This window comes from Pseudophryne corroboree, chromosome 11, assembly GCF_028390025.1.
Source record: "Pseudophryne corroboree isolate aPseCor3 chromosome 11, aPseCor3.hap2, whole genome shotgun sequence".
NCBI lineage: Eukaryota > Metazoa > Chordata > Amphibia > Anura > Myobatrachidae > Pseudophryne > Pseudophryne corroboree.
The window spans coordinates 169,842,035-169,869,341 of record NC_086454.1 but is presented as its reverse complement, the minus strand read 5'-3'; the positions used below and the strand labels follow the sequence as shown (position 1 = coordinate 169,869,341).

The window sequence follows — 27,307 nt, the reverse complement described above, 5'->3', positions numbered from 1 at the left end:
ACCACACTCATAATGAAAATCTGCAAGGGCTGGAGTAAGTTTTGATGGTGTGACCAATGGTGGCATCTACAGAAGAACCAGGCGGTATTAGAGTCTATAGACACTGACAGTGTGCGTCTCAGTCCTCACACATTCGGATGTACACTTGTACAGAAGGGAAGTGCTTTGTAGCGCCATTTCCATAAAGTGCAGAACGCATATTTTAGTTTTACTTAATATTTATTTAGTATTATTTATTATGTTTTCATGTTCTGCACATTACATTTGTTCAAAGCTAAATATTGGAAAAATTAAACATGTTCAGGTATGTTTATTGTAAATAACTTTATAATTCAAAATAGTTGCAATTTATTAATAAACTATAGTTTGTGGGGGAGGGGGTTGTATGCAATAGTCAATAATAGAGATGAGCAAGTTCGGTTCACAGAGAACTGAACCTCCCGAACTTTCTGCTCCGAGCCTGGATCGGAATCCGACTTGGGACTTCCCGCCAGACTCTGAAACCAGAATAAGACAAAACGTCATCATCTCGCTGTCGGATTCTTACGCGAGATTTGGATTCCATATAAACAGCCGCACATAGCAGGCATTTTCACTCCGGACTTGTCACTCTGTGGGTGGTGGCGTCGGGTGGAGTTAGTGTGTGTTCTGTAGGGGTGCTACTGCAGTCACTATGGTGTACCTGTGCTGTGTTAGGGGTGCTGTCCTGGCTGTCACTGGTGTTTCATGTGCTGCAGCTGTACATGGGTGTTGCTGTCCTGGCTTTCACTGTGTTGTACAGAGTGCAGGGGCACTGTCCTCCTGTATGCTGTAAAATATAGGAGTGCTGCTGGTCCTGTATGTTGTAAAAATTCAGGGGTGCAGTTGTTAAAAATTAAAGGCACACTGCTCCTGTATGCTGTAAAATATAGGAGTTTTGCTGTTCAAATAACATTACACTGGCCCTGTATGTTTTAAAAATTAATTGGTGCAGTTGTTAAAAATTAAAAGCACACTGCTCCAGTATGCTTTAAAATATAGGGGTGCTGCTGGCCTGTATGTTGTAAAAATTCAGAGGTGCCGTTTTTAAAAATGAAAAGCACACTGCTGTTGTATTCTGTAAAATATAGTGGTGTTGCTGTTCAAATAACATTACACTGGACCTGTATGTTATAAGTATACAGGGGTACTGTCCTGTGAAATGGAGAACAACAATTTGGATGAAAAAATAGTGGAAGATAAGAAACTAGTTCCAGTTCCTAGTTCTAGTGCTGAAGCTGCTGCCACCAGTCATGACATTGACAATGCAATTTCATTAACATCGTCTGCTAAGGCCGATGCCCAATGTCATAAAGAGCATATAAAATCCAAGAAGCAAAAATTAATCAGAATTTTTTTTTAATCTGAACAGAGACGTAAAATTTTCAATATGCCATTCACGACATGAAGTGTCAAGGAAAGGCTTAAGGCCTTGGCCTATGTTCATGACTGGTGGCTCAGCTTCTCATGAGGATGGAAGCCCTCCTCCCTCTCGAAAAAAAAAAAATGAAGCTTGTTAAAGCACAGGAAAATACATCTGTGCGTTCAGAAATATCACAAATTCCCAAGGAGAGTCCACGTGTGTCCGGAGTTGCGATGTCTAGGTCTGACCTTCTCAAGACTGTATGGAAAGAGGAAGCTTCTACCACCATTTGCACGCCCCCTGTAAGTGCTGGGAAGAGCAAGCCAGTCCAGTTGCTAATATGAGATTGAGGATGTCACTGTAGACGTACACCAGGATGAGGAGGATATAGGTGTAGCTGGCACTGAGGAGGAAGTTGACGATGAGGATTCTGATGGTGATGTGGTTTGTTTGAATAAGGCACCAGTGGAGACAGTTTATGTCCGTGGCATGAGAAATCCGATTGGCAAGCCTGGGCAAAATACCAAAAAATCTACCTCTTCAGTGTGGAATTATTTCTCCACAAATACGGACAACAGGTGTCAAGCCGTGTGTTGCCTTTATCAATCCGTAATAAGTAGAGGTAAGGACCTAGGAACATCCTCCCTTATACATCACCTGCAGCGCATTCATCAGAAGTCATTGTCAAGTTCAGAAACTTTGGGTAAGAGCGTACTGACACTGACACCTAAATCCCTTCTTCCTCTTGTACCCAAGCTCCTGCAAGTCACACCACCAACTCCCTCAACATCAATTTCCTCCTCAGTCAGGAACGTCAGTAGTCCTGCAGGCCATTTCACTGGCATGACTGACGAGTCCTCTCCTAACCGGGATTCCTCTGGAGGATCCTTGAGTGGTACTCCTACTGCTGCTGTTGCTGCCGCTGCTGTTGTTGCTGCTAGGAGTCGATCGTCATTGCAGAGGGGAAGTCGGAAGACTACTTGTACTACTTCAACCAAGCAATTGACTGTCCAACAATCCTTTGTCAGGAAGATGAAATATGACAGCAGTCACCCTGTTGCAAAGTGGATTACTGAGGCCATAACAACTAGGCTGGTGTTAGACGTGCGTCCGGTATCTGCCAATAGTACAGTGGGATTTAGACAGTTGATGGACGTACTGTTTCCCCGGTACCAAATCCCGTCTAGAAAGCTAGGAAAGTGATTCCCGGACTGTACGGGGACACTAAGAAAAGTGTCCTCAGTATCCTGAAAAATGCAGTTGTACCCAGTGTCCACTTAACCATGGACATGTGGATAAGTGGAGCAGGGCAAACTAAGGACTACTGTGACAGCCCACTGGGTAGATGTATTGCCTCCCGCAGCAACAACAGCAGCGGCACCTGTAGCAGCATCTCACAAACGCCAACTCGTTCCTAGGCAGGCTACGCTGCGTATCACCGGTTTCTGTAAGAGGCACACAGCTGACAACCTCTTACTGAAACTGAGGGACAACATCGCACAATGGCTTTCTCCACTTAGACTCTCCTGGGGATTTGTGATATCGGACAACGCCACCAATATTGTGCGTGCATTACATCTGGGCAAATTCCAGCATGTCCCTTGTTTTGCACATACATTTAATTTTTTTAAAAATGACAAGGGCATGCAGGAGATGCTGTCGGTGGCCTGAAAAATTGCGCGCCACTTTCGACATTCCTCCACTGCGTGCTGAAGACTGGAGCATCAGCAAACACTCCTGAACCTGCCCTGCCATCACCTTAAGCAAGAGGTGGTAACGAGGTAGAATTCAACACTCTATGGGGGTCATTCCGACCCGTTTGCTCTCTGCGTTTTAACGCAGCAGAGCGAACGGGTCCCTGCTGCGCATGCGCAGGCACCGTAATGCGCTGTGGGACGGCTGAAGGCCATATCAGGATAGCGATCGGCTCTGCCCGATTGACAGGTAGAGGCGATCAATGGGCGAGAGGGGGCGTAACGGCACGGTCCGGCCAACGCAGGCGTGGCCAGACCGAACGGGGTGCGGGCCGCAGCGGCTGCGTAATGTCATACACAGCCGCTGCGGGCCGGGGAGCGAGGAGTAGCTCCCGGCCAGCTCGCTAAAGCTGCGCTGGCCGGGAACTACTCCTGAAGTGCAAAGGCATCGCCGCTGTGCGATGCCTTTGCACTTCTGCGAGGGGGGACCGGACTGTCATGCGGGACGGATTAGCCCCGTGCTGGGCATTCCCCCGCATGTCAGGAAAGATGATCGTAGCGGTGCAAAATTTTGCACAGCTACGATCAACTCGGAATGACCCCCTTTATGCTTCAGAGGATAGAGGAGCAGCAAAAAGGCCATTCAAGCCTATACATCAACCTACGATATAGGCAAAGGAGGGGGAATGCACCTGACTGATTTCCGTGTTGTGCAAGGTTCTCCAACCCTTCGCACTTGCCACACATGAAGGCAGTTCAGACACTGCCAGCTTGAGTCAGGTCATGGAAACATAGAATTTGATGGCAGATAAGAACCACTTGGCCCATCTAATCTGCCCCTTTTTTTATCCTTTAGGTAATCTCAACCCTTTTTGAACCTTCTTTGTAAGGATATTCATATGCCTATCCCAAGCATGTTTAAATTGCTCTACTCTGATGGGAGGTTCTTCCACTTATCCACTACCCTTTCTGTGAAGTAATTTTTCCTTAAATTTCCCCTGAACTTGCCTCCCACCAGTTTCAGTGTATGTCCTCGAGTCCTAATACTTCTCTTCCTTTGAAGAATGTTTCCCTCCTGAATTTTAAGACGCTTGGTATATTTGAAAGTTTCTGTCATGTCCCTCCTTTCCCTTCTGTCCTCCAAACTATACATGATCTTTTAGCCTTTCTGGGTAAGTTTTGTGATGTAGGTCATGCACCATTTTAGTTGCCCTTCTCTAATGTATTTCTATCCTTCTGGAGATATGGGCCCTCATTCCGAGTCTATCGCTCGCTAGCTACTTTTAGCAGCCGTGCAAAGGCATAGTCGCCGTCCATGGGGAGTGTATTTTTGCTTTGCAAGTGTGCAAATGCCTGTGCAGCAGAGCGGCTGCAAACACATTTTGTGCAAAACAAGACCAGCCCTGTAGTTACTTATTCTGTGAAATGATTGCTGCAACGAATGATATGGTAATGACGTCAGATACCTGCCCAGCAAACGCCCGACCACGCCTGTGTTTTTCCAAACACTCCCATAAAACGGTCAGTTGACACCCAGAAACTCCCACTTCATGTCAATCTCCTTGCGTCCACCAGTGCGACTGAAAGCGTCGCAGGAACCTGTGGAAAACCACAATGCTGTTTGTACCCGTACGCCGTGCATGCGCATTGCTGTGCATACGCATGTGCAGTTTTGCCATTTTTTTTAAATGATCGCTATGCAGCGAACAGTGGCAGCTAGCGATCAACTCGGAATGAGGGCCATGGTCTCCAGAATTGGACACAGTATTCCAGATGGGGCCATACCAAAAACCTATAGAGTGGCATTATTACTTCTTTTTTCCTTCTACTGATTCCTCTCCCTGTGCAACCAAGTACCTGACTCTCATTGCTTTGTTACATTGCTTTCCTGCCTTTAAGTCACTTGAAATAGTGACTCATAAATCCCTTTCCTCCTCAGTAGTTTCCATTATAGTACCCAGGATACTATGTTTAGCTTTTGGGTATTTGAGACCCAAGTGCATGATTTTGCATTTTTTTTAGCATTAAACTGTAGTTGGCATGTTCTTGACCATTTCTCAAGCCTAGCTAGGTCACCAATCATTTGTTTTACCCCTCCGGTTATGTCTACCCTGTTGGATATCTTCGTATCATCTGCAGAAAGGCATACTTTCCCTTCAATACCATTTGCAATGTCACCAACAAAGATATTAAAGAGAACTAGTCCAAGTACAGATCCCTGAGGTACTCCACTGGTAACATTTCCCACCATAGATTGCACTCCATTTACTACAACTGTCTGTTTCCTATCCTGCAACCAGGTTTTTATCCATTTAACTGTTTTATAATTCACCCCTATGCTTTCAAATTTATTTAGTAGTCTGCAATGTGGGACAGTGTCAAATTCCTAACAAAAGTCTAGATATGCTACATCTACAGCTCCCCCGTGATCTATTATTTTCGTCACAGAGTCAAAAAAGTCAATAAGATTTGTTTGGCATGACCTCCCACCAGTAAATCCATGCTGTTTTGGATCCTAGAAGTTATTTGATTTAAGATATTCCACACTCTTTCTTTTAATAGTTTTTCCATTACTTACCCTACTACTGATGTAAGGCTTACTGGTCTGTAGTTATTTGCGTTTTCCTTGCTTCCACTTTTGTGCAGTGGAACTACATTGGCTCTTTTCCAGTCCTCTGGAATGGCACCCGTATTTAGTGACTGGTTAATTAATTCTGTTAAAGGTGTCACCAGCACGTCTTTTAGCTCTTTTAAGATACTTGGGTGTATCCCATCTGGCCCCATTGATTTATCCACTTTCAGTTTTGAAAGTTCTGTTAGGACCTTCTCCTCTGTAAATGTACTTTCATCTACCTTATTTTTATAAATGTCCTTGCAACTTAACTGTGGCCCCTTCCCTTCTCATTCTGTAGTAAATACTGAGCAAAAATAATTAATTAGGTAATCTGCTATTGCCATGTCTCCTGACCAAATGCTCACTCTCTGTTTTAAGTATTATTATTCCTCCATTTGATTTTCTCCTTTCAATTATATACTTAAAAAACGTTTTGCCCCCTTGATATACTGACTGGGCCATTTTCTCCTCAGCTTCTGCCTTTGCACGTCTGATCACTTTCTTAGCATTCTTCCATCTGTCAAGATACACCTCTTTGTGATTATTATTTTGAATCTGTTTGTATTTCCTAAAAGCCATCTTTTTTGCTTGCACACTAGTTGATAATACTTATGTGAACCACATTGGCTTCCTTTTCATGTTGCTTTTCCTAACCCTTTTGATACACAGGTCTTACCCTTAGTATTGCACTTTTCAGTTTTTCCCAACTCTCCTGCACTCCTTCCAAGTTCCTCCAGTCTGCTAATGACTCATTTAAACATCTCCCCATTTTTGCAAAGTCAGCATTTCTAAAATCCATTTTTAATTTGTTTTTGTGTGACAGGAGTTGGATCCTGTTTCTATACTAAACCATACTGCTTGATGATCACTGGATCCCAGGTGGTCACCCACATATACAGTATGTCCAATATCCTGTCACCATTTGTAAGAATTAAATCTAATATTGAGTCTTTGCGAGTGGGCCCCCCCACCAATTTCTTGAGAGATGCACCCTGTAAGGAATTTAGAAATTTGCCACTTGTAGCTGAACTTGCAAAAGACCCCTCCCAATTTACATCAGGTAAATTAAAGTCTCCCATGATTATGACTTCTCCCTTTAAAGCCATTTTAGTGATGTCCAACAACAGGTTCCTGTGCAAATCCTGCCCCTGGCCTGATGGTCTATAGATCAGCCCAATGCGAATACAGGTATCCCATTTCCAAATATTCAGAAATACGGAATTTTTTGAGTGAGACTGAGATAGTGAAACCTTTGTTTTATGATGGATCAGTGGGGGTCATTCCGACCTGTTCGCATGCAGCGGTTTGTCGATGCAGTGCGAATGGGTCCAGAATGCGCATGCGCAGCCTGCGCATGCGCATTGTTGCCCGGCGACAAGGGCCACCGGGTTACGACACGGATTACGAAGAAAGCGGTCGCAGCGGCGGCCGCAAGAAGATTGACAGAAAGGAGGTGTTCCTAGGCGTCACCAGACCGTTGGCAGACGTTTTCGGGGAGTGGTTGAGAAAATGCAGGCGTGGTCAGAAGAACGGAGGGCGGATGTCTGACGTCAAAGCCGGAACCTGCATCGCTGGAGCCGGCACACAGGGTAAGTAGGTCTAGGGCTAGTCTTCTTTTACACAAAACTTTTTTAGCTTAGCAGGGCTGCACAAGCGTGCGCAGCCCTGCTAAGCTAAAATACACTCCCCCATAGGCGTGGACTAGTTGATCGCACCAGCAGCAAAACGTTGCTGGCTGCGATCAACTTGGAATGACCACCATTGTACACAAACTTTGCTTAATACACAAAGTAATTAAAAATATTGTATTAAATGACCTTCAGGCTGTGTGTATAAGGTGTATATGAAACATAAATGCATCCTGTGCTTAGACTTGGGTCCCATCGCCATGATATCTCATTATGGTATGCAATTTTCTGCTGCGGGGTACACTGGGCTCCACAAGGATAGACAATGGGGTGTATAGTAGGATTTTGATCCGAGGCACCAACAGGCTCAAAAGCTTTGACTGTTCCCAAGATGCAGAGCACCGCCTCCTCTATAACCCCGCCTCCCTGCACAGGAGCTCAGTTTTGTAGTTGGTGCTGCAGATAGCAGGCACATAACAGAGGGGCTGCTCCTGGCAGCCATAAGAAGAGCTTTTTTTGAAGTAAAGTGAAGACTACAAGGGCTGCAGCAGAGTGTGGATGTCAGGAGACATTCCCTGCTGCAGCTCCATCTCTCCCCAGCTGCGCTGTACACTCCTGTGCCCTTGTTGCCGGGTACCTACAGCAGGAGGCTCCGGTTTTCTTCAAGTTAGACACACACGGCTGGGGCTCTCCGGGATAGCGTGGCCACGCTTTGGGAGGTGGTAAGTGGGTCCCGTTCGCGGGACCCGCGCTGTATCACGATCCAGCGCGGCCGATGGGAGGCGGGCCGCGCGCGCGCTGGCGTGGTCACTGTGGCATACAGGCGATCCCAATAGGCCACCAGGGCAAGGGTACAGGTCAGGTTTCTCTTATGAACCATTTTAAATTAGCCCGCAGTACCGGTGGTTAAGTCCAGCAGGGGGATGAGGCTTGGACCTGTAGCCCCTTGCCCCAGCCCCAGGGCGTCATTTACAGTAAATGTTCCCGCCCTGGAGCTGCATATCTGTCTCTCCCTCACTCCCAGTCAGTGTTTGGGGCGCCATTTCTCTCAGCTACACTGTTCCTGGGACTGCTTGGGCAAATCCTCCTTTGTAAAGCCGCCTGATAGTCTGCGCTTTGCCTTTACAAGACACTTAAGTATTCTACATGTCATTTAGACAGTGATAGTTAAGAAACAGTGCATTTGGTCAGGGCTATCTGGTACAAGTACCCTGTGATATACATCCAGTCTTTACTGTGCAGTGTTATATCTATTGTTTACAGAGCTATATATAAGGTAGTCCAGTGCAGTATTATTGTTTGTAATAACCTCTGCATTGTACAACTGTGACTATATGTGTGTGCATTAGCTTGCTGGGTGATTTTCATTTCGTGTCTCTCACTCAACTTGCTATCCCTATATTCTATAACCTGAGGGGGCTTGGTGCGTCAGGTTTATAATAATATAATATAGGATATTCACAAGATATACGCTAATTGTATTTTTTGCTGTGATTTTAGTCACCATATCTCTCCTGTATCCCTGTTGACAAACGCTGGGGTTTGGGTCAGGTATTGTGCTTCTGACAATTGTACTGTGTTACCTTATATTGCACATTATAATGTCTGCTTCTGAGGGTAACAATTCTGGGGCTGAACACACTAGCAGTGTTGCTGACGCCACAGGTACCTATGAGGAAAATATAGCAGCTGAGGGCTCTGGTTCTGGGGGCTCCTTACCACCCAGTGGGACTGTTGCAACGGGGGTCCATAATGACCCGCCGTGGGCTACTTTCTCCACACTTCTGAATACGCTAGTTACTAAACTAACGCCCCCTATGGGACCTCCCATGCCGGTTCAACTGTATATGGTCCCCGCGGTTAATCTGTTGTGGGCAGATAACTTGTCCGCTCAATTGAAGAAATTGGACCAGTCACTGACTACTAAGAAGTCTGACCCTCGCTCACCTACGACCAAGGGTTCCTCTAAGCGGGCCATTACTTCCTCACAATCCACTGCTGTCACTGACACCTCGTCTGATGAAGATGGCGCTTACACTGACCCCACAAATTCTGACACAGATAATACTGATGGGGATGGTGGTTCACAAGTGGATGTTCCTGACCTATTGGAGGCTATTAAGTTGATTCTACAGATCACGGATGATCCCAAGCCATCCGTCCCTCCTAAGAAACCAAATAGATTCAAGCGTCGGAAGGTGGTTAAACAAGTTTTACCTCATTCTGATCACCTGGTGGATATACGTCAGGAATCCTGGGAAAATCCAGGGAAGAAGTTCGTGCCTCACAAGAAGATGCTGGCTCGCTATCCCCTCGCGCCAGAGCTGTCTAAAAATTGGGAGACACCTCCTCCAGTGGACTCGCATGTGTCAAGGATGGTGGTTTCCTCAGCTTTACCTGTCACTGAAGGAGCCTACGGATAAACGTGTGGAGGGTTGTCTGAAAGCGATTTACACCCTCACGGGTGCTGTGCAAAGGTCCACTATTGCAGCGACATGGGCTGCAGAAGCTATTGAAGCGTGGGCCCAAGAGTTGGAAGCTGAAATCTCTTCTGACCATGCTAGGCAATGTTTGTCATATATTGTCACAGCTTCTAACTATATTAAAGAGGCGGCTTCTGATGCAGGTGTTCTGGCAGCAAAGGCTTCTACTACGTCAGTCCTTGCTCGCCGGATATTGTGGCTGATATCCTGGTCTGTGGATCTGGATTCTAGAAAAACCCTGAAGGTACTGCCTTTTAAGGGAGATATCCTGTTCGGGGAGGACTTAAATAAGATAGTGGCTGATCTGGCTACTGCCAAAACAGCCTGTCTGCCAAGTACTGCTCCTTCTGTCCCGAAGGCTAAAAGTACTTCCTTTCGTCCCTTTCGTCCCTTTCGTCCTTCAGGTAAAGCAAAAGGTCAGGCGTACCACAAACAGGCCCGCACTTCCAAACCTGGTAAGCCAAAGCCCAAAAGAGCCTGGGCTGCCCGTCAGCCAGCTTCCAAGACCGATAAGCCAGCCGCAGGGTGGGGGGCCGGCTTCTAGGGTATACCCAGGAATGGTTGAAGACCACTTCAGATGCCTGGGTACGGGAAGTCGTCACTCGAGATTACACCATAGCCTTCAAAAACCGTCCCCCTCATTGATTTTGCCTGACAGACGTCCCTTCAGACCAGACAAAGGCAAAGACTCTTCATTCGGTGGTACAGACCCTCCTGGACACAGGAGTGGTAGTACAGGGGCCTCTTGCTCAAAGAGGCCAGGGGTAATATTCTCAACCTCAAGGCATTTAACAAGTGTGTTATAGTCTCCAAGTTCTGTATGGAAACCCTTCGCTCTATCGTTCTGGCCTTGGAACCTGGGGATTGTATGGTCTCCCTGGATATACAGGATGCTTACCTGCATATTCCTATAGCAGTGTTGCATCAGCAATACCTGAGGTTTGCAGTTGGCAACCTCCATTACCAGTTTTGGGCATTACCTTTTGGTTTAACCACGGCTCCGCAAGTCTTCACCAAAGTTATGGCAGTGATGACGGTGGTACACCGCCGTCAAGGGGTCAGGATCCTACTGTATCTGGACGACTTGTTGATCCTGGCAAATTCCCCAGAAATTCTCCTACGTCACCTAGATCTGACTGTCCGGTTTCTGCAAGCCCACGGGTGGCTCATCAACTAGAAGAAATCCTCCCTGGTCCCAGCTCAGAGCATGGTGCACCTGGCAGCGCTATTGGACACTCACAACCAGCAGTTCTTGTCTCAGGAGAAAGTCCTGAAGCTTCAGGACAGGATTTGTTGCTTCCTCTCTCGTCCGCAAGTGTCAATACATTCGGCGATGCAGGTGCTAGGCCTCATGGTGTCAGCATTCGACATGGTGGAGTATGTTCAATTCCATTCTCGCCCCCTCCAGAGGCTGATTCTGGCCAAGTGGTACGGTCTGCCTCACCGGATCAGGTCTCACATTATCTCATTGACTCTGGAGGTCCGTCTGTCGCTATACTGGTGGCTCCAGGACCAACGATTGTGCAGGGGCCGTCCCTTCTGGATATCCGACTGTGTCCTGTTGACGACATATGCCAGTCTAAGGGGTTGGGGCGCGGTGTTGGAGCAACACTCCCTTCAGGGTCGGTGGACCAAGGAGGAGTCTCTCCTCCCGATCAACATTCTGGAATTGCGGGCGATCTTCAACTCATTGAACCTGGCCCAGCATTTAATTCAGAACCGTCCTGTTCAAGTACAATCGGACAATGCCACCACAGTGGCTTACATAAATCATCAAGGTGGCACTCAAAGCCGCTTGGCAATGAAGGAAGTCTCACGGATTCTTCAATGGGCGGAACGCCATCTACCGGCCATATCGGCAATATTCATTCCGGGAGTCCTGAATTGGGAAGCGGACTTTCTCAGTTGTCAGGACGTACACGCCGGAGAGTGGGGCCTCCATCCAGAAGTGTTTCAACTCCTAGTGGAAAGGTGGGGCCTTCCAGACGTGGATCTGATGGCGTCTCGACACAATCACAAGGTTTCGGTCTTCGGAGCAAGAATAAGGGATCCTCAAGCAGCATTCGTGGATGCGCTGGCAGTGCCGTGGAAGTTTCGGCTGCCGTACGTGTTCCCTCCGGTGTCACTCCTGCCCAGGGTAATTCAGAAGTTCAAGCAGGAAGGAGGAATCCTGCTTCTCTTAGCTCCAGCGTGGCCCAGACGGCACTGGTTCTCAGACCTTCGGGGCCTCTCGTCAGAGCGTCCAATTCTACTTCCATAACTCCCAGACCTCCTCGTTCAGGGCCCCTGTGTCTACCAGGACCTGGCCCGGCTGTCTTTGACGGCGTGGCTCTTGAAGCTTCCGTCTTGAGGGCTAAAGGGTTTTCTGAGACGGTCATTCAAACTATGTTGCGGGCCCGGAACCCGGCTTCTGCTCGGATTTACCATAGGGTCTGGCATTCTTACTTTGTTTGGTGCGCATCTAACAATTATGACGCTTCCAAGTTTAGTACAGCCAAAATTTTGGCTTTTCTTCAGCAGGGCCTGGACTTAGGCCTGCGTCTGGCTGCCCTCAAGGTTCATATTTCTGCCTTGTCGGTGTGGTTTCAGAGAAAAATTTCGACCTTACCTGATGTGCATACGTTCACTCAGGGTGTTTTGCGGATTCAACCTCCTTAAAGGGGAATTGAGACAAGGGACTCGGATGTAATAATGCCGCTGTATAAGGCATTGGTACGTCCGCACCTGTAATATTGTGTTCAGTTTTGGGCACCGTTGTATAAAAAAGACATAATTGAACTCGAAAGTGTTCAAAGGTGAGCTACTAAATTGATTAAAGGCCTAGAAGGACTGGACTATAAGGAAAGACTTACTAGGCTGAATATGTATACACTAGAAAAGAGGCGCCTAGAGGAGATATTATTAATATCTTCAAATATGTAAAGGGACATCACAAAGAGTTATCTGAGGAATTATTTATTAAAAGAACACAGTTTAGGACACGCGGGCACTCGCTGCGACTGGAGGAGAGAAAGTTCCGAACACAACAGAGTAAAGGGTTCTTCACTGTTAGGGCAATCAGGATGCGGAATTCCCTGCCAGGGAAGGTGGTAATGGCAGACTCTGTAATTGGATTTAAAAAAGGAATGGATAAATTTCTGAATGAAAAAGCTATCCAAGGTTATAATACTTAAAATATCAACGTGGTTAATCCGGGGGTAACATGAGTTATAGTAGCTAACTAGTCATGAAACATTATTCAGTGGGTATTTTGAATCATCACAACTTAAGACAGGTTGAACACAATGGGCAATTTGCCTCTATTCAACCTCAAATACTATGTTACGTCCCGCCTGTGGCTCCTTGGGACTTGTCGGTGGTTCTGGAGGCGTTGCAAGAGTCTCCGTTTGAACCTCTTGGTTCAGCTGATCTTAAGTGGCTTTCCCTTAAGGTGGTGTTTCTGCTGGCTATTGCCTCCGCTAGAAGAGTGTCGGATTTGGGTGCCTTGTCTTGTAGTTCCCCATATCTGATATTTCACCGTGACCGGGCGGTTCTTAGGACTCGTCCCGGATATTTACCTAAGGTGGTTTCTTCGTTTCACCTTAATCAGGAGATTGTGGTTCCGGCACTTGTCTCTCCTGATTTGTCTCCCAAAGAGCGGTCTTTGGATGTGGTACGGGCTCTCCATATCTATGTGAAGAGAACTGCTTCTATTAGGAAATCTGATTCTCACTTGGTTCTGTTTGGATTTCACAAACGTGGCTGGCCTGCTCACAAGCAGACTTTGGCCAGATGGATTAGAATGGTGATTGCACATGCTTATGTGAGGGCTAGTCTGTCAGCTCCTGCTCACATTTCGGCCCATTCTACTCGGTCCGTTGGACCTTCTTGGGTGGCCCGTCGTGGCGCGACCATTGAACAATTGTGCAAGGCGGCTACGTGGTCCTCAGTGAACATGTTCATAAGGTTCTATGCCTTCGATACTGCCGCTTCCCAGGATGCTTCCTTTGGACGCCGGGTTCTTGTGTCCGCTACAGTGCGTCCCCTCCCATAAGGAACTGCTTTAGGACATCCCCATTGTCTATCCTTATGGAGCCCAGTGTACCCCGCAGCAGAAAACGAGATTTATGGTAAGAACTTACTGTTGTTAAATCTCTTTCTGCGAGGTACACTGGGCTCCACAAGGCGCCCACCCTGACGCACTTAGCTTCTTTAGGTTGGTATGGCATTAGCCGCTGACATTTCTCCTGTCGTAAGAGTATGGTATATGTGGCTACTAACTGTTGTCGTCTCTTTTCCTGCTACTGCATTGGGCTGCTTAATTAAAAAACTGAGTTCCTGTGCAGGGAGGCAGGGTTATAGAGGAGGCGGCGCTATGCATCTTGGGAACAGTCAAAGCTTTTGAGCCTGTTGGTGCCTCGGATCAAGATCCTACTCTTCACCCCATTGTCTATCCTTGTGGAGCCCAGTGTACCTCGCAGAAAGAGATTTAACAACGATAAGTTCTTACCATAAATCTCGTTATTCCAAAATATGGAAAAATCCAATATCCAAAATACTTCTGGTCCCAGGCATTTTGCATATGGGAGACTCAACCTGTAATGTCCTTCTCCCCGGTTTATGTGGTGACCCAAAGGGCCTCAGTTTTGTCTTCAATATTTTGTATTAAAGTAGCATTTTTGCTTTTTTTCACATACATTGCTACCCCTCCTCCTATTCTACCCATTCTATCCTTCCTAAATAAATTGTATCCTTGTATAGCTTTTTCCCAGTCATAATTCTCATTGCACCATGACTCTGTAATTGCCACAATGTCCAGGTTATCCCTTGTCATTATCGCAATTAGCTCTGGAATTTTGTTTCCTAAGCTCCTAGCATTTGCACACATCGCTTTAAGATTTTTGTCTGTGCATCTGTTATTAGTAGCCATGTCCAGACAGTACAAAATAAATGACAAGTTTAAAGCTCATTCCCCTCATCAGGCTTATGCAGAAGCAGCTGGAAAAATTGAAGGAGGAGCTAAGACGGAGTGATTCAGCTAAGTATGTGGGACTTATGAATGGAGCCCTTCATTCGCTTTGCCAGGATTCAAGGGTGGTCAATCTGTTGAAATCAGAGCACTACATTTTGACCAACGTTGTAGCCTACGTTGTATTTCTCTTTCCAGCAGACACAAGTCTGCAGAGGTGCAAAGACCTGCTGGTGAAAAAATTTTCAACTCAAGCAGAACGTGACCCATCAGCAGCTCCTCCTTAATTTTCTCCCGCAACTGGGGCTGCAAGGAAAAGGATAACATTTCCTAGCCCACCTGCTGGCGGTGATGCAGGGCAGTCAGGAGCAAGTGTTGACATCTGGTCCGGACTGAAGGACCTGCCAATGATTACTGATATGTCTACTGTCACTGCATATGATGCTATCACCATTTAAAGAATGGTGGAGGATTATATCGGTAAAAGCATCCAAGTAGGCATGTCAGACAGTCTGTATGAATACTGGCAGGATAAAGAGGCAATTTGGAGGCCCTTGCACAAACTGGCTTTATTTTACCTAAGTTGCCCCCCCTACAGTGTGTACTCCGAAAGAATGTTTAGTGCAGCCGGTAACCTTGTCAGCGATCAGCGTAAGAGGTTACTTACACAAAATGTTGAGAAGATGATGTTCATCAAAATGAATCATAAATTCCTGGGGGAAGACCTTTACCAGCAATTGCCTCCAGAAAGTACAGAGGGACCTGTGATGGTGGATTCCAGTGGGGACGAATTAATACTCTGTGAGGAGGAGGATGTACACACTGAAAGGTGTGATTAATCGGAGGATAAGGACAACATCTTGCCTCTGTAGAGCCAGTTTGTGCAAGGAGAGATGAATTGCTTCTTTTTTGGTGGGGGGATTAATTGCTTGTTTTTTTGTGGGGGCCCAAACAAACCAATTATTTCAGCCACAGTCATGTGGCAGACCCTGTCACTGAAATTATTGATTTGTTAAAGTGTGAATGTCCTGTTTATACAACATAAGGGTGGGTGGGAGGGCCCAAGGACAATTCCTTCTTGCACCCTTTTTTTTTTCTTCTTTGCATTATGTGCTGTTTGGGGCTTAGTTTTTAAAACGGCCATCCTGTCTGCCACTGCACGGCCACTCCTAGATGGGCCAGTTGTTTGTACCTCCCACTTGTGTTGCTTAGCTTAGTCATCCAGCGACATGGGTGCAACCTTTTGGCCTAAAAACAATATTGTGAGGTGTTCAGAATAGACTGGAAATGAGTGGAAATTAATGTTATTGAGGTTAATAATACCGTACGATCAAAATTACCTCCAAATTCTGTGATTTTAGCTTCTTTTTAATGTTTTTTTTTTCAAAAATCATCCAGATCCAAAACCCGAAAGGGTGGTTTTGGCAAAACCAATTCAGATCCAAAACACGAGCGGGGATCCAGATCCAAAACCAAAACAGAAAACACGAAAAGTGCCCGCCGCACATCTCAATAATATAACAGTGTATACTTAATATAAGCTAAGTGTATATGTCATATTAGCTAAGAGGGGAGAGTTTATGAGGTGGTTTAAAGTATACGGTAGCTATGCCCTCTACTGTACTAGCCACACCCCACAGCATAGACCACACACCTTATGTAGGCCAAACCCAAAAAACTCTGGACGCCTTCCCCCATATCAGTAGTCACACCCCTAACATGCTGTTTACAACTGCTGCAGAGTAGATACAGTATAATAGGCCCTCTATAAATTTCAGCTCCAGGCCCATGTGGACCTTAATGCCTATGGTGGTATCATCTTTTCACCTTAACCAAGAGATTGTGGTTCCCGCCATTATCTCTTCTGATTTGTTATCCAAAGAGCAGTCTTTGGATGTGGTACGGGCTCTCCGTATATATGTGGAGAGGACTGCCTTTATCAGGAGGTCAGATTCCCTTTTTGTTTAGTTTTCACAAACGTGTCTGGCCTGCGAATGAGCAAACCTTGTCCAGATGGATTAGAATGGTGATTGCACAAGCTTATGCGCAGGCTGGTCTCCCAGCTCCTGCTGCTATTAATGCCCATTCTACTCGGTCTGTTGGACCTTCTTGGGTGGCCCGCCGTGACGTGTCCGCAGAACAGTTGTGCAAGGCGGCTCCGTGGTTCTGTGTGAACAAGTTTATTAGGCTCTATGCCTTTGATACAGTACCTCCACCTCCCAGGATGCTTCCTTTGGACGTCAGGTTCTCATACCTGCTAAGACGTGTCCCCTCCCTTGAGGACCTACTTTAGGACATCCCCGATGTTTCCCTGTGGAAACCAATGTATCCTGCTGCAGAAAAGGAGTGTTATGGTAGACTTACCATTGTTAACTCTCTTTCTGCGAAGTCCATTGGGTTCCACAGGGGGCCCATCCTGATGCACCTAGCTTCTATGGGTTTGTATGGCATTAGCTGCGGGTCCCTTCTGCTCTCGTAAGAATGTGGCTCTATGTGACTAACATCTACCTTCTCTCTTACCTGCTCCTGCATTGGACTGGTTAACGAAACTGAGATCACAGTGCCTGGAGGCGGGGTTATAGAAGAGGCTCCAATGCATCCTGGGACAGCCTAAAGCTTTAGTCTGTTGGTGCCTTTGGATCAAGATCCACTCTACAACCCCCGATGTTTCCCTCGCAGATCCCAATGTACCAATGGATCCCAATGTACCTCGCAGAAAGAGTTAACAATGGTAAGTCTACCATAACTCCTGTTTTTGCAGCTTGGCCACAAGGCATTATCTAGGCCCAGTTAGTATGATACAAAGTTTGCTTATTAAATGAAGTCTGCAAATACATGAGATGTTCATACAGTGTACAGTGCGACAATTGTACCCAGGGCAGCCATCAGGGTGGACTGGTGTCCCAGGCCCTACAATGAGAGGGGTCCACCCCTGGCTCCTTCTGCTAATACCTGAAGAGCTGCACAAGGTGTGTACAACAACAGCAGGCTGATGTGCAGGGAGGACATCTTAAATCAAGCCAGCCTTGTTCAACAGCTCTCTGTGAATCGTTCCTGCAAATCCGTAATGCTCCAGTCATATGTAACTTCACAAAGTGTGACATCACATAGGGGTAAAACGGTGCAGCAGAATCTTTTTTCTTTTTTGGGGGGAGGAGGGGAGGAACCCTGTCTCTTTTGTCAGTCCCGGGCCCCACAATTTCTGATGACAGCCCTGATTGTACCCAGCTTTCAGGCTGTGGGACAGTTGCTCAGGTATTCGGCATGAGAACAGAAATGTGTTCATGTACAGCCATGTCTCCGCTTATCTCACGGCAGCAGAAACCAACAACTGATCTATTTATTGGTCTTTGTTTTATGTAGTGAACAAGAGTTGCCTCTACGGACGGCTGTTGAGGAAAAGGTAAGCCCATTTTCTTCGGTGCTTCCTTTACTTTATGCAGCCATTTTTAACCCTAACCCTATTTCATTTCTGTATCACTAGTTAAGTTTTCTTTTTATTTGCTGTATATGCTACTATTGGTCCTAAATTTATTTATTACCACCTATTTGTTTGTTTGTTTTTATTATTTTCTCTTCATTCTTGCAGTTAGGTATATCTGGTTGGCTAGTCTTACTATGTTGTTTTAACTCGCTTATTTTTTAACATTCAGCAAAAGCAGCAGGAAATTGAACGTGTAGACAAATGGCTGAAGATGTTGAAGAAATGGGAAAAGTACAGGACCAGTGAGAAGGTATGTGCGGTCTGGATAACGGGAGCTGTAAAAACCTTTTTGTTGTACTGTTAGTTTGGATGATCTTGAGATGGGGAGGAATATAGCTATTTATTTTGGTGTGTCTATAAAATAATTTTTGCAGTGCTGTAAGTACATCATTTACCACAGGATGTATGCAGCCACATGTTCAACTCATAAAATACTGACTGTGTTCTGCCATTTCCTACTGGTGTATAAGAACCGACCATGCAGTTTTCATTCCTAATGTGTACTGCATGTTTTCACCCCACAGCGAGACTGAACACTGTATTTTACATGCAAGTGCACTGTATAGTGTTTAGTTGTCCTTTAAAACCCAGTTTAAATCTATGAGTGACTACATTGTTCATGGTCTGCCAATTTTTTTTCCAGTAGATAGAAATGATTTATACAGAAAGATTCTTTGTCCCTCACATTCAGCTAGTGAGAAGTGACTGAACTCCAGCGCCACCTGCTGCTCATCTTTGCATGAGTTTTGTATTATTTTATATTATTGTTATAATAATAATAATAATAATAATAATAATAATAATAATAATAATAATAATGTTTATACACCATAACTATTCTGATGTGTTTGCATGTTGTTGTTTTTTTTAGCATGCATCTATTGAATGTACAGTATTTGTATTGTGAACTTAATGTACACTTACTGTATGTGTTTCTGCTTTTATAAGTTAGCACTGTCCAACAAATAAATTGTTGCATGTGAATGAATGAATGAATGAATGAATGAATGAAAGTGTGAACCAGCTCCCATACCTTTAAAAATAACTCACTTTTATTTATTTTTTTACTGTGTGCTTTTTATACGATGTATACATAAATAAATACAAATTATAACTTGTTTTTAATTTCCAAATGTTACTGTCATTTAAAGACTTTAGTTTGCAATCTTTAAGATAACATCTTACTAAAATTATTGTTGATTTTTAGATCTTCCTCTAACTTAGTACTCTGGTTTGTGGGGCTTGATAAACAATTTTCTATCCTTTGTTACAATTGCTGTGATCATTTATCAATAACTGGTATGTTCTGGCTAATTTAGTTTGTAGGGGGCAAGTGTTTCAGGCAAAAGTAACAGTAGGTTCATCCGATAACAGAGCCAAGCACACTCGATGTAATAAAATCAACAAATTTATTTATGTAAATTTTAAAGCCAATGATACACATTTTTTGTTAGATCTTTGATGAAAGTTCTTCCCCTGAATGGAAACATGATCTTTATTGGTTGTCTATATTATACCCTTAATCGTTCCCACTCCTGTACTGAAACTTTGGAATAATGTGCTTTTGAAGTTCACATCAATAGTATTCCTGTTTGTATTAAATGAAGTGTGCCCTGCCTTCAGATTGGATGGGTCTCTTTTGCTCAGCTGCAGTAAAAGAAAGTAATGCAAACTAATGGTTTATTTATTTGTTTTCTTTCATAGAAAATAAATTACCTTAAGCATGCATCTGTTAAGGCCCATACGTAACTTTCCATAAAAACACAATTAAAACATGCAGTTAACACAGTTATGTAAAGAAAACTTATAAGCGTTTACAATCTAGAGGGAATATGGGGGGGGGGGGGGGGCACACAGAAGGAAGGGAAGAAGAAGGCAGGGTAGGTGAAGTAGGGGTGCTAGGCTAGAATGAGAAACACATTTTAAGGATATATTTGAAAGCTAGAAGGCTGGATGAGAGTCATTGGTGTTTCTATAATGGGTGCAGTGTGTGCGGTGTACACGAACCCCTGGGAACAGGGGGGCCCACACCACACCCATGTTAAATTATTTACCTTTCCGGAGTACTGCGTAGCACTGCAGCCGCAACAAAACCACCGGCAAAATAAGTACTTATGGTAGACTTACAGTCGATAACTCTTTCTCTGAAGTCCACAGTATCAACAGGATAACATAAGGTAGCGCCAGCGGAATGGCACCAATCGATCAAAGCTTTTGGCCTCCCAGAATGCAATGGACCAGTCTCCTATATTCCCGCCTCCTGGCTCAGGCAATTCAGTTATTTTCCAAAGCTCAAGGCAGGAGCATCATAGAGAGCCCTAATCAGGCGAGAAGAACACATTTCCACACAAGAGGGAAGAGGTTAGTGAGTAAAGGATCCTCAAATCAAGTGCGTCAGGGTGGAATCCCTATGGATCCTGTGGACTTAGGAGAAATACCGTTATCAATGGTAAGTTCTTACCATAATGTATATTTCTCCTGCAGGGTCCACAGATTATCCACAGGATAACATTGGGATGTCCCAAAGCAATATTAGTGGAGGGGACGCTCCTGATTGGACAGGAGAATCCTTCGTCCGAATGCAGCATCCTGAGAGGCAAAGGTATCAAAGGCATACAGTCTAATGAATGTGTTAATGGAAACCCATGTGGCTGCCTTACATATCTTTTAGTTGAGGCACCATGTTGTGCTGCCCATGAAGGACCTACCTTACGAGTAGAGTGAGCAGAGACATTATCCAGAATAGGGAGATCAGCTTGAGAGTATGCTTCTGAAATAGTCATTCGAAGCTACCTCGCCAGTGTCTGCTTGGTTAGCAGGCCTTCCTCTCTTGTGAAATCTGTGGAGAACGAAGAGAGTGTCTGTCTTTTTGATGGCACTGGTACGATTCACGTAGAACCTTAACGCACGGACTATGTTCAATGATGCATCTCCCGCAGAGAAGTCCGGTCCCTGAAAAGCCAGAACAACAATCTCTTCATAAGGGTGTAATTTAGATATCACCTTAGGAAGATAACCAGATCTAGTTCAGAGAACTGCTCTATCTGGATGAAATATCAGAAAAAGATAACGCCCCTAAATCTGAGTCTCTTCTAGCTGATGCAATTGCCAGTAGAAAGAAAACTTTTGCTGTTAACCATTTCAAATCCACTTTATTCAGTGGTTCAAATGAGGCAACTTGAAATGCCCTAAGGACTATTTCTAGATCCCTAGGGGCTGTAGGGGGAACAAAAGAAGGCTGAATGTGAAGCATTCCTTCAAAAAAAAGTGTGAATATCCTATAGGTTAGCAATTTTCCATACAGTTAGTGCCAACACTTGTACTTTTAAGGAATACACACTTAGACCTTTATCCATTCCTGCTTGAAGGAATGCTAGAACTCTTGAAACTCTGAAAGACCTCGGATCATCATTTCTGGCAGTTCAATACTGAATATAAACATGCCATATCCGGTAATAAATCCAAGCCGAGGATGGTTTCCTTTCGTTAAGCATTGTTTAAATTACCGGTTTTGAAAATCTTTTGCTTTCAGGATGGATGTCTCAAAGGCCATGCCGTCAAAGACAGCCAACCCGGGTGTTTGTAATGACAGGAAACCTGAGACAATAAATCTGGACATTGAGGCAGTAGAAACGGAATAACCCCGGACAGCCTCTGCAGCTCTGTGTATCAATGTCTTCTGGGCCATGCCGGAGCTATTAGTATCATGGTGCCCTTTCCTTGTTTGTTTTTCCAAATCACCCTCGACAAGACTTAATTGGCCAGATGAAACACCCATCTCACTGACAGAGCAGCCGCGAAGATCGCTTTGAGATCCTTTGTCCTTGACTCGTATGCGGGAACTTTGTTGTTCTGATGAGAAGCCATAAGGTCTACAGCAGCCCCCACTTGTCTATCAAAATCTGGAAGACTTCTGGGTGTAAGGCCCATTTAATAAAATGAATGGCCTGTCTACTGAGAAAATCCGCTTCCCAGTATTGGACTCCTGGAACACTGCGGCCAAGGCTGGGTGATGAAGTTCTGGCCACCTTAATGTGCAGCTTTTTTCCTTCATTGCCTTTTGGCTGCGAGTTCCTCCCTGATGATTAAGGTACGCTACTGCCGTTGCATTGTCCCAGCGAATCTGAACCGTTTTTCCTTGAAGTATGTCATTTGCCTGAGTGAATGCCATGCATATGGCCCAAAGTTCCAATATATTTATTGGCAGGCAACTTTCTTCCTTGGTCCAGTGCCCCTGGTAGCAATACTTTTCTGACACTGCTCCCCAGCCCTGAAGACTGGCATCCATTGTCAGAATTACCCACTCTGAGATCCAAAATGGGATGTCTGTAACCACCAGGCCTCCGTACTTCCTGAGGAAGGACCATAGTCTGGGTTTTTATCATCTGATGCAGTCCATTCTATCTGAAAAGCATCAGATGTTGAAGGGGCCTTGAGCGGAATTAAGCATATTCCACCATGTCGAATGTTGATACCATAAATTCCATCACTCGCATTGCTGCATGAATGGATACTCTTCGACTGTGTAGTAGCTCCTGAATCCTTGTCTGTATTATGGATATTTTGTTCAGAGGTAGAAAAACTCTGAAGCCTGGAATCCAATACAGCCCCCAGGTGCGTCATGTGTTGTGACGGATCCAGGGAAGATTTAGCTCAATTTAATAGCCATACTTTGCTTTGTAAACAGGATATTGTAATTTGTAGATGGCAATGGAGAATTTCCTGAGTCAGTATTAACAGATCGTCCAGCTATGGGAAAATTCTTATCCCCTGACAACGGAGATAGGCCGCCATCGCCACCATAATTTTGGTGAACCTTCTTGGAACTGTAACCAGTCCAAATGGTAGGGCCTGAAACTGAAAATGTTGCCAGAGGACAGCAAACCTGAGATAGCACTGATTGGACAGTGCTATAGGTACATGTACGTAAGCATCTTGGCTATCTAGAGATACCATAAAATCCTCTAACTCCAAGTCCAAGCGAATGGAATGGAAAGTTTCCATATGAAACCCGAGGCACCCAAATGTATCTGTTCAGAGTTTTGAGATTGAGAATGGTCCGTATGCCCCATTCGGTTTCTGTACTAGAAAACAGGTTGGAATAGAAACCTTGTTCCTGCTGAGCAGGAGGAACTGTTACTATCACCCCTGATTGTAACAACTTCTGAACTGCTTCCCGTAAAGCCCTGGCCTTTGTTTCCATTGACTACGGGCTGGTACAAAATACCTTGCAGAGGGTGTTTCTTGAAGGCCAACGCATCACTGTAAGATACCGCTTCTTGCACTCAGGCATCTGTGGTGGACTGCTGCCCGTTCTGTGCAAATAAAAGAAGTCTGCTTCAGACTCCAAAATATTGTTTTAATTTTTTACCAAAAAGAATATCTCCAGTAAAAAGCAAAGACTCTAGTACCCTTTTGGACTCTTGTTCAGCCTTCCACGTACGTAGCCAGACCGCTCTGCATGCTGCTACTGCTGAGGCTGATGCTTGAGAAGCTACTGTACCCATATCCAAGTCTGCTTCTTATAAAAATAGCTGTCTGTTTAATATATGCAATATGGGACTTTTGTTCTCTAGTAGCCAATAAAAGATCATCTTCCAATGCATTAGCCCAGGCCACCAACTTACGCCATCCATGCTGTGGCCATGGCCGGCCTCACACCTGCCCCTGACAGGGAAAAACAGTTTTAAGAAAACCATCTATTTTCCTATCCGATACATAATTTACAGATGTTGAAGGCAGAGGTAATGTAGATTTACGGACTAGTCGAATCCCATGCGTATCTACTTTTGGAGCAACCTCCCTATTCAAACAATCCCCAGCCTGAAGAGGATACTTCTTACTGGGTGTGACCCAAGCCTCTTGCCTGATTTCCATCAGCTGCTCTGACTCCTGAAACTCAGTCCTGACTGTTTTGGGACGCATAAACACAGGTGCCTTGAATTTTAACAAAGGATCTGCTGCCTTCTCTAAGGTTAGAATGGCTTTCATAGCATTAACTAGCTCAGATATACCTACCGAGCTGGAACCTTCGTCCTCATCTCTGTATGCAGATCCAGAATTTGAAGAACCCTCTCCGAAGTATCCCCTTCCAAAACATGTGTAGATTGTGAAGATGTTTCATGTCTGTGTGATGTTATTGCCACTAGCCTTTCAGCCTGTTTTTGTTGAAAGGCTGCAGCTTCCTGAACTGGATGTGTCATAATCTAGAGGGAATGTTGCACGTAAGGGTTAATAAGGAAACCTATACCTGTTACTGAAGCTGGCACTATTCGCTCAGCTATATTAAATAATGTTTGTGCAAATGATGCCCATGAAGGTTCTGCCTAAACCTGAGCGTGCCTTGGCATGTTAAGGAGGTTTTAATGGAGGCTATAACAATTTGCACATAACCCATTTTGAACCAGATCTTGAGAGGTTAACCCTGCTTTGCATGATAACCAAGATATCAATGTAGGTACAGCTGTGGAGAGAGTCACCCTTGCCTCTCTTTTACATGATAAATCGCACACCTGACTGATGTTAACTACACAGTTTGTGACAGAAATCACTTCAATGCTTGCTACAGTGATATACAATCCGACCCCTCCCTGCTTTGCACCAGCATTGAAGATCAGATATATGAGAAAGCAAAACTGACAGAAACACAGTACAGGTTGAATATTCCTTATCCAAAATGCTTGGGACCAGAAGTATTTTGGATATTGGACTTTTCCGTATTTTGGAATAATTGCATACTGTACCATAATGAGAAATCATGGCGATGGGACCTAAGTGTAAGCACACAATTCTTTTATGTTTCATATACACCTTATACACACAGCCTGAAGGTAATTTTAGCTAATATTTTAATAACTTTATGGATTAAACAAAGTGTGTGTACATTCACACAATTCATTTATATTTCATATACACCTTATACACACAGCCTGAAGGTAATTTTAGCTAATATTTTTAATAACTTTGTGCATTAAACAAAGTGTGTGTACATTCACACAATTCATTTATGTTTCATATACACCTTATACACACAGCCTGAAGGTCATTTAATATAATATTTTTTAATAACTTTGTGTATTAAAGAAAGTTTGTATACATTGAGCCATCAGAAAACAAAGGTTTCACTATCTCACTCTCACTCAAAAAATTCTGTATTTCGGAATATTCCGTATTTTGGAATATTTGGATATGGGATACTCAACCTGTATAAGTCAGCAGCCACACTAACAATCAGTCATATTGTTATAAATTAGTATGCATTGGCAATATGAGCACATATTCAACTACAGATACATTTCAGGCATGTAGGAAAAACATATTACTGCATTACCTTATATAGGACTTTTAACGTATTCAGTCGCACAGGTGAAAGAAACAGCAGTAAACGTTTACAAGACTCATATGCAATAGGCACTTATACAACTACTTGTACCCCAATGGTAGGTAGAGACTCAGTGCTATATCACCTGCCTCAGGAGAGTGGGATACAAGGAAACTTAACCCCGCTTCCAGGGTCGATCAATATGCTAGCAAATGCTGAGTGGATCCAGACGCTAATAGTGAATACATTCGCCCAAGTTAACACATCCGTTAACAGTGAACACAGGCGCACCAGTGACACAGCCGCCTATGCTGTGACTGGGTCAATTAGTATTTAGCGTCTCAGACGGAAGCGGGAAATCAGTTCATGAAAGGAGACTCAGAGGAAACTGGTCATGAACTGGGATGAGGGACAACCCACTGCTGACTTCAACCCCAGGGATCGCGGCTTCATTCTAACCCCTCCAGCCTATGATCCCTGAGGCCTAGCGCTGGTGCACCCAAGGTGGCAGCCGCATCAGCGACTGTTCGGTAGTCTCCATCCCGAAAACAGTGCGGCTGTGTCTCGCATCTCCTCCGCTAAGCGGAATCGACGCCTTACCTTCTCCATGTGCTCTGGCCACAGATGCCCGCCGAAACAGCACTGTACACGTGGGTAAGCTTTGTCATGACCCGGCGGGGAGTTGTTGAAGCGACTCTTTCTAAGGTATGTATAAGACGATCTTTAGAAAGATCGCTCAAAAAGAATAAGACTATAAAAATAAAATAATAAAAAGCTTATGGCTGCTAAAAAAACAGCAGATCATTGACCATGGTTTGGCTCCTGCCGCACCAAATAAAAAACTGAATTGCCGAGCCAGGAGACTAGCCCGTTGCATTCTGGAAGGGCGAAAGCTTTGATCGATTGGTACCATTCTGCTGACACGCTACCTTATATCCCAATGTTATCCTGTGGACCCTGCATGAGAAATGGCTGCCGCTCATGCACAGTAATGTTTAGTCTCCTGGACATGGCTGGCAACATATTTCCAGAGACCTGCATGTGCGCAGTAGAGTCTACAGCGCTGCGGAGAGGAGGGAGCCCACCCGGAGTCTGCACGCAGGCCGCCTCCTCTGTTGAAATGCCCCTGATGAGCATCTTATTGAGCATGAGAGGGCATTCCAGAGTTTGTGACTGGCCTGAAAGAAATCTGGGAGTGCTTATAGTCCACCACAGTATTTTTCCAACCGTCGTACTCAAGGCACACCAATGCCCAAGTTTTAAAGATAGCCTTAGGTGACCTAATTAATTAGGTGACCTAATTAGTACCTCAGTTATTTTGATTTAACCATCTGTGCTCAAGCATGGATATCCTCAAAACCTGGACCAGCATGCAGGACAGAAAGGTCCTGCTGGTACCTATAGTCCCCCTGTAAAATAGTTATTTAAAAAAACACAGTACACATCATGAAAGTGTAAGTTTAATAAAGACGCTTATACCCCTTTCACATCGCACAAATAACCCGATATCGACCCAGCATATTGCCGGGTCAACACGGGTCAGTGTGCGATGTGAAAGGGCCATGTCCGAATTCCCGGGTTGCCTGACCCGGTAATTCAACCTGGGCAATAAGAAGGGTTATTCCCGAGTTGAATACCAGGTCAGGTGCAGTGTGAATGGGTTGCTGGGTCGATGCGACCCGGTACCCATTCACAGCATAGGGAGAGGCGGCGCGGAGATGAGATCATCTCCCAGCGCCACACCCGGTCCCACT

General features: G+C 44.9%; 1 protein-coding gene across 4 annotated transcripts in view; it reads left to right on the top strand.

Moving 5' to 3' along the window:
• The window catches only part of LOC134969246 (USP6 N-terminal-like protein), a 379,876-nt gene that overhangs the window by 302,114 nt on the left and 50,455 nt on the right, over positions 1-27,307 (top strand). For all 4 annotated transcript variants that reach the window (XM_063945071.1, XM_063945070.1, XM_063945069.1 and 1 more), the window contains 2 exons: positions 18,112-18,151; positions 18,402-18,482. In XM_063945071.1, coding sequence (XP_063801141.1) covers positions 18,112-18,151; positions 18,402-18,482 — 121 coding nt within the window. The remainder of the gene's footprint in view (positions 1-18,111; positions 18,152-18,401; positions 18,483-27,307) is intronic.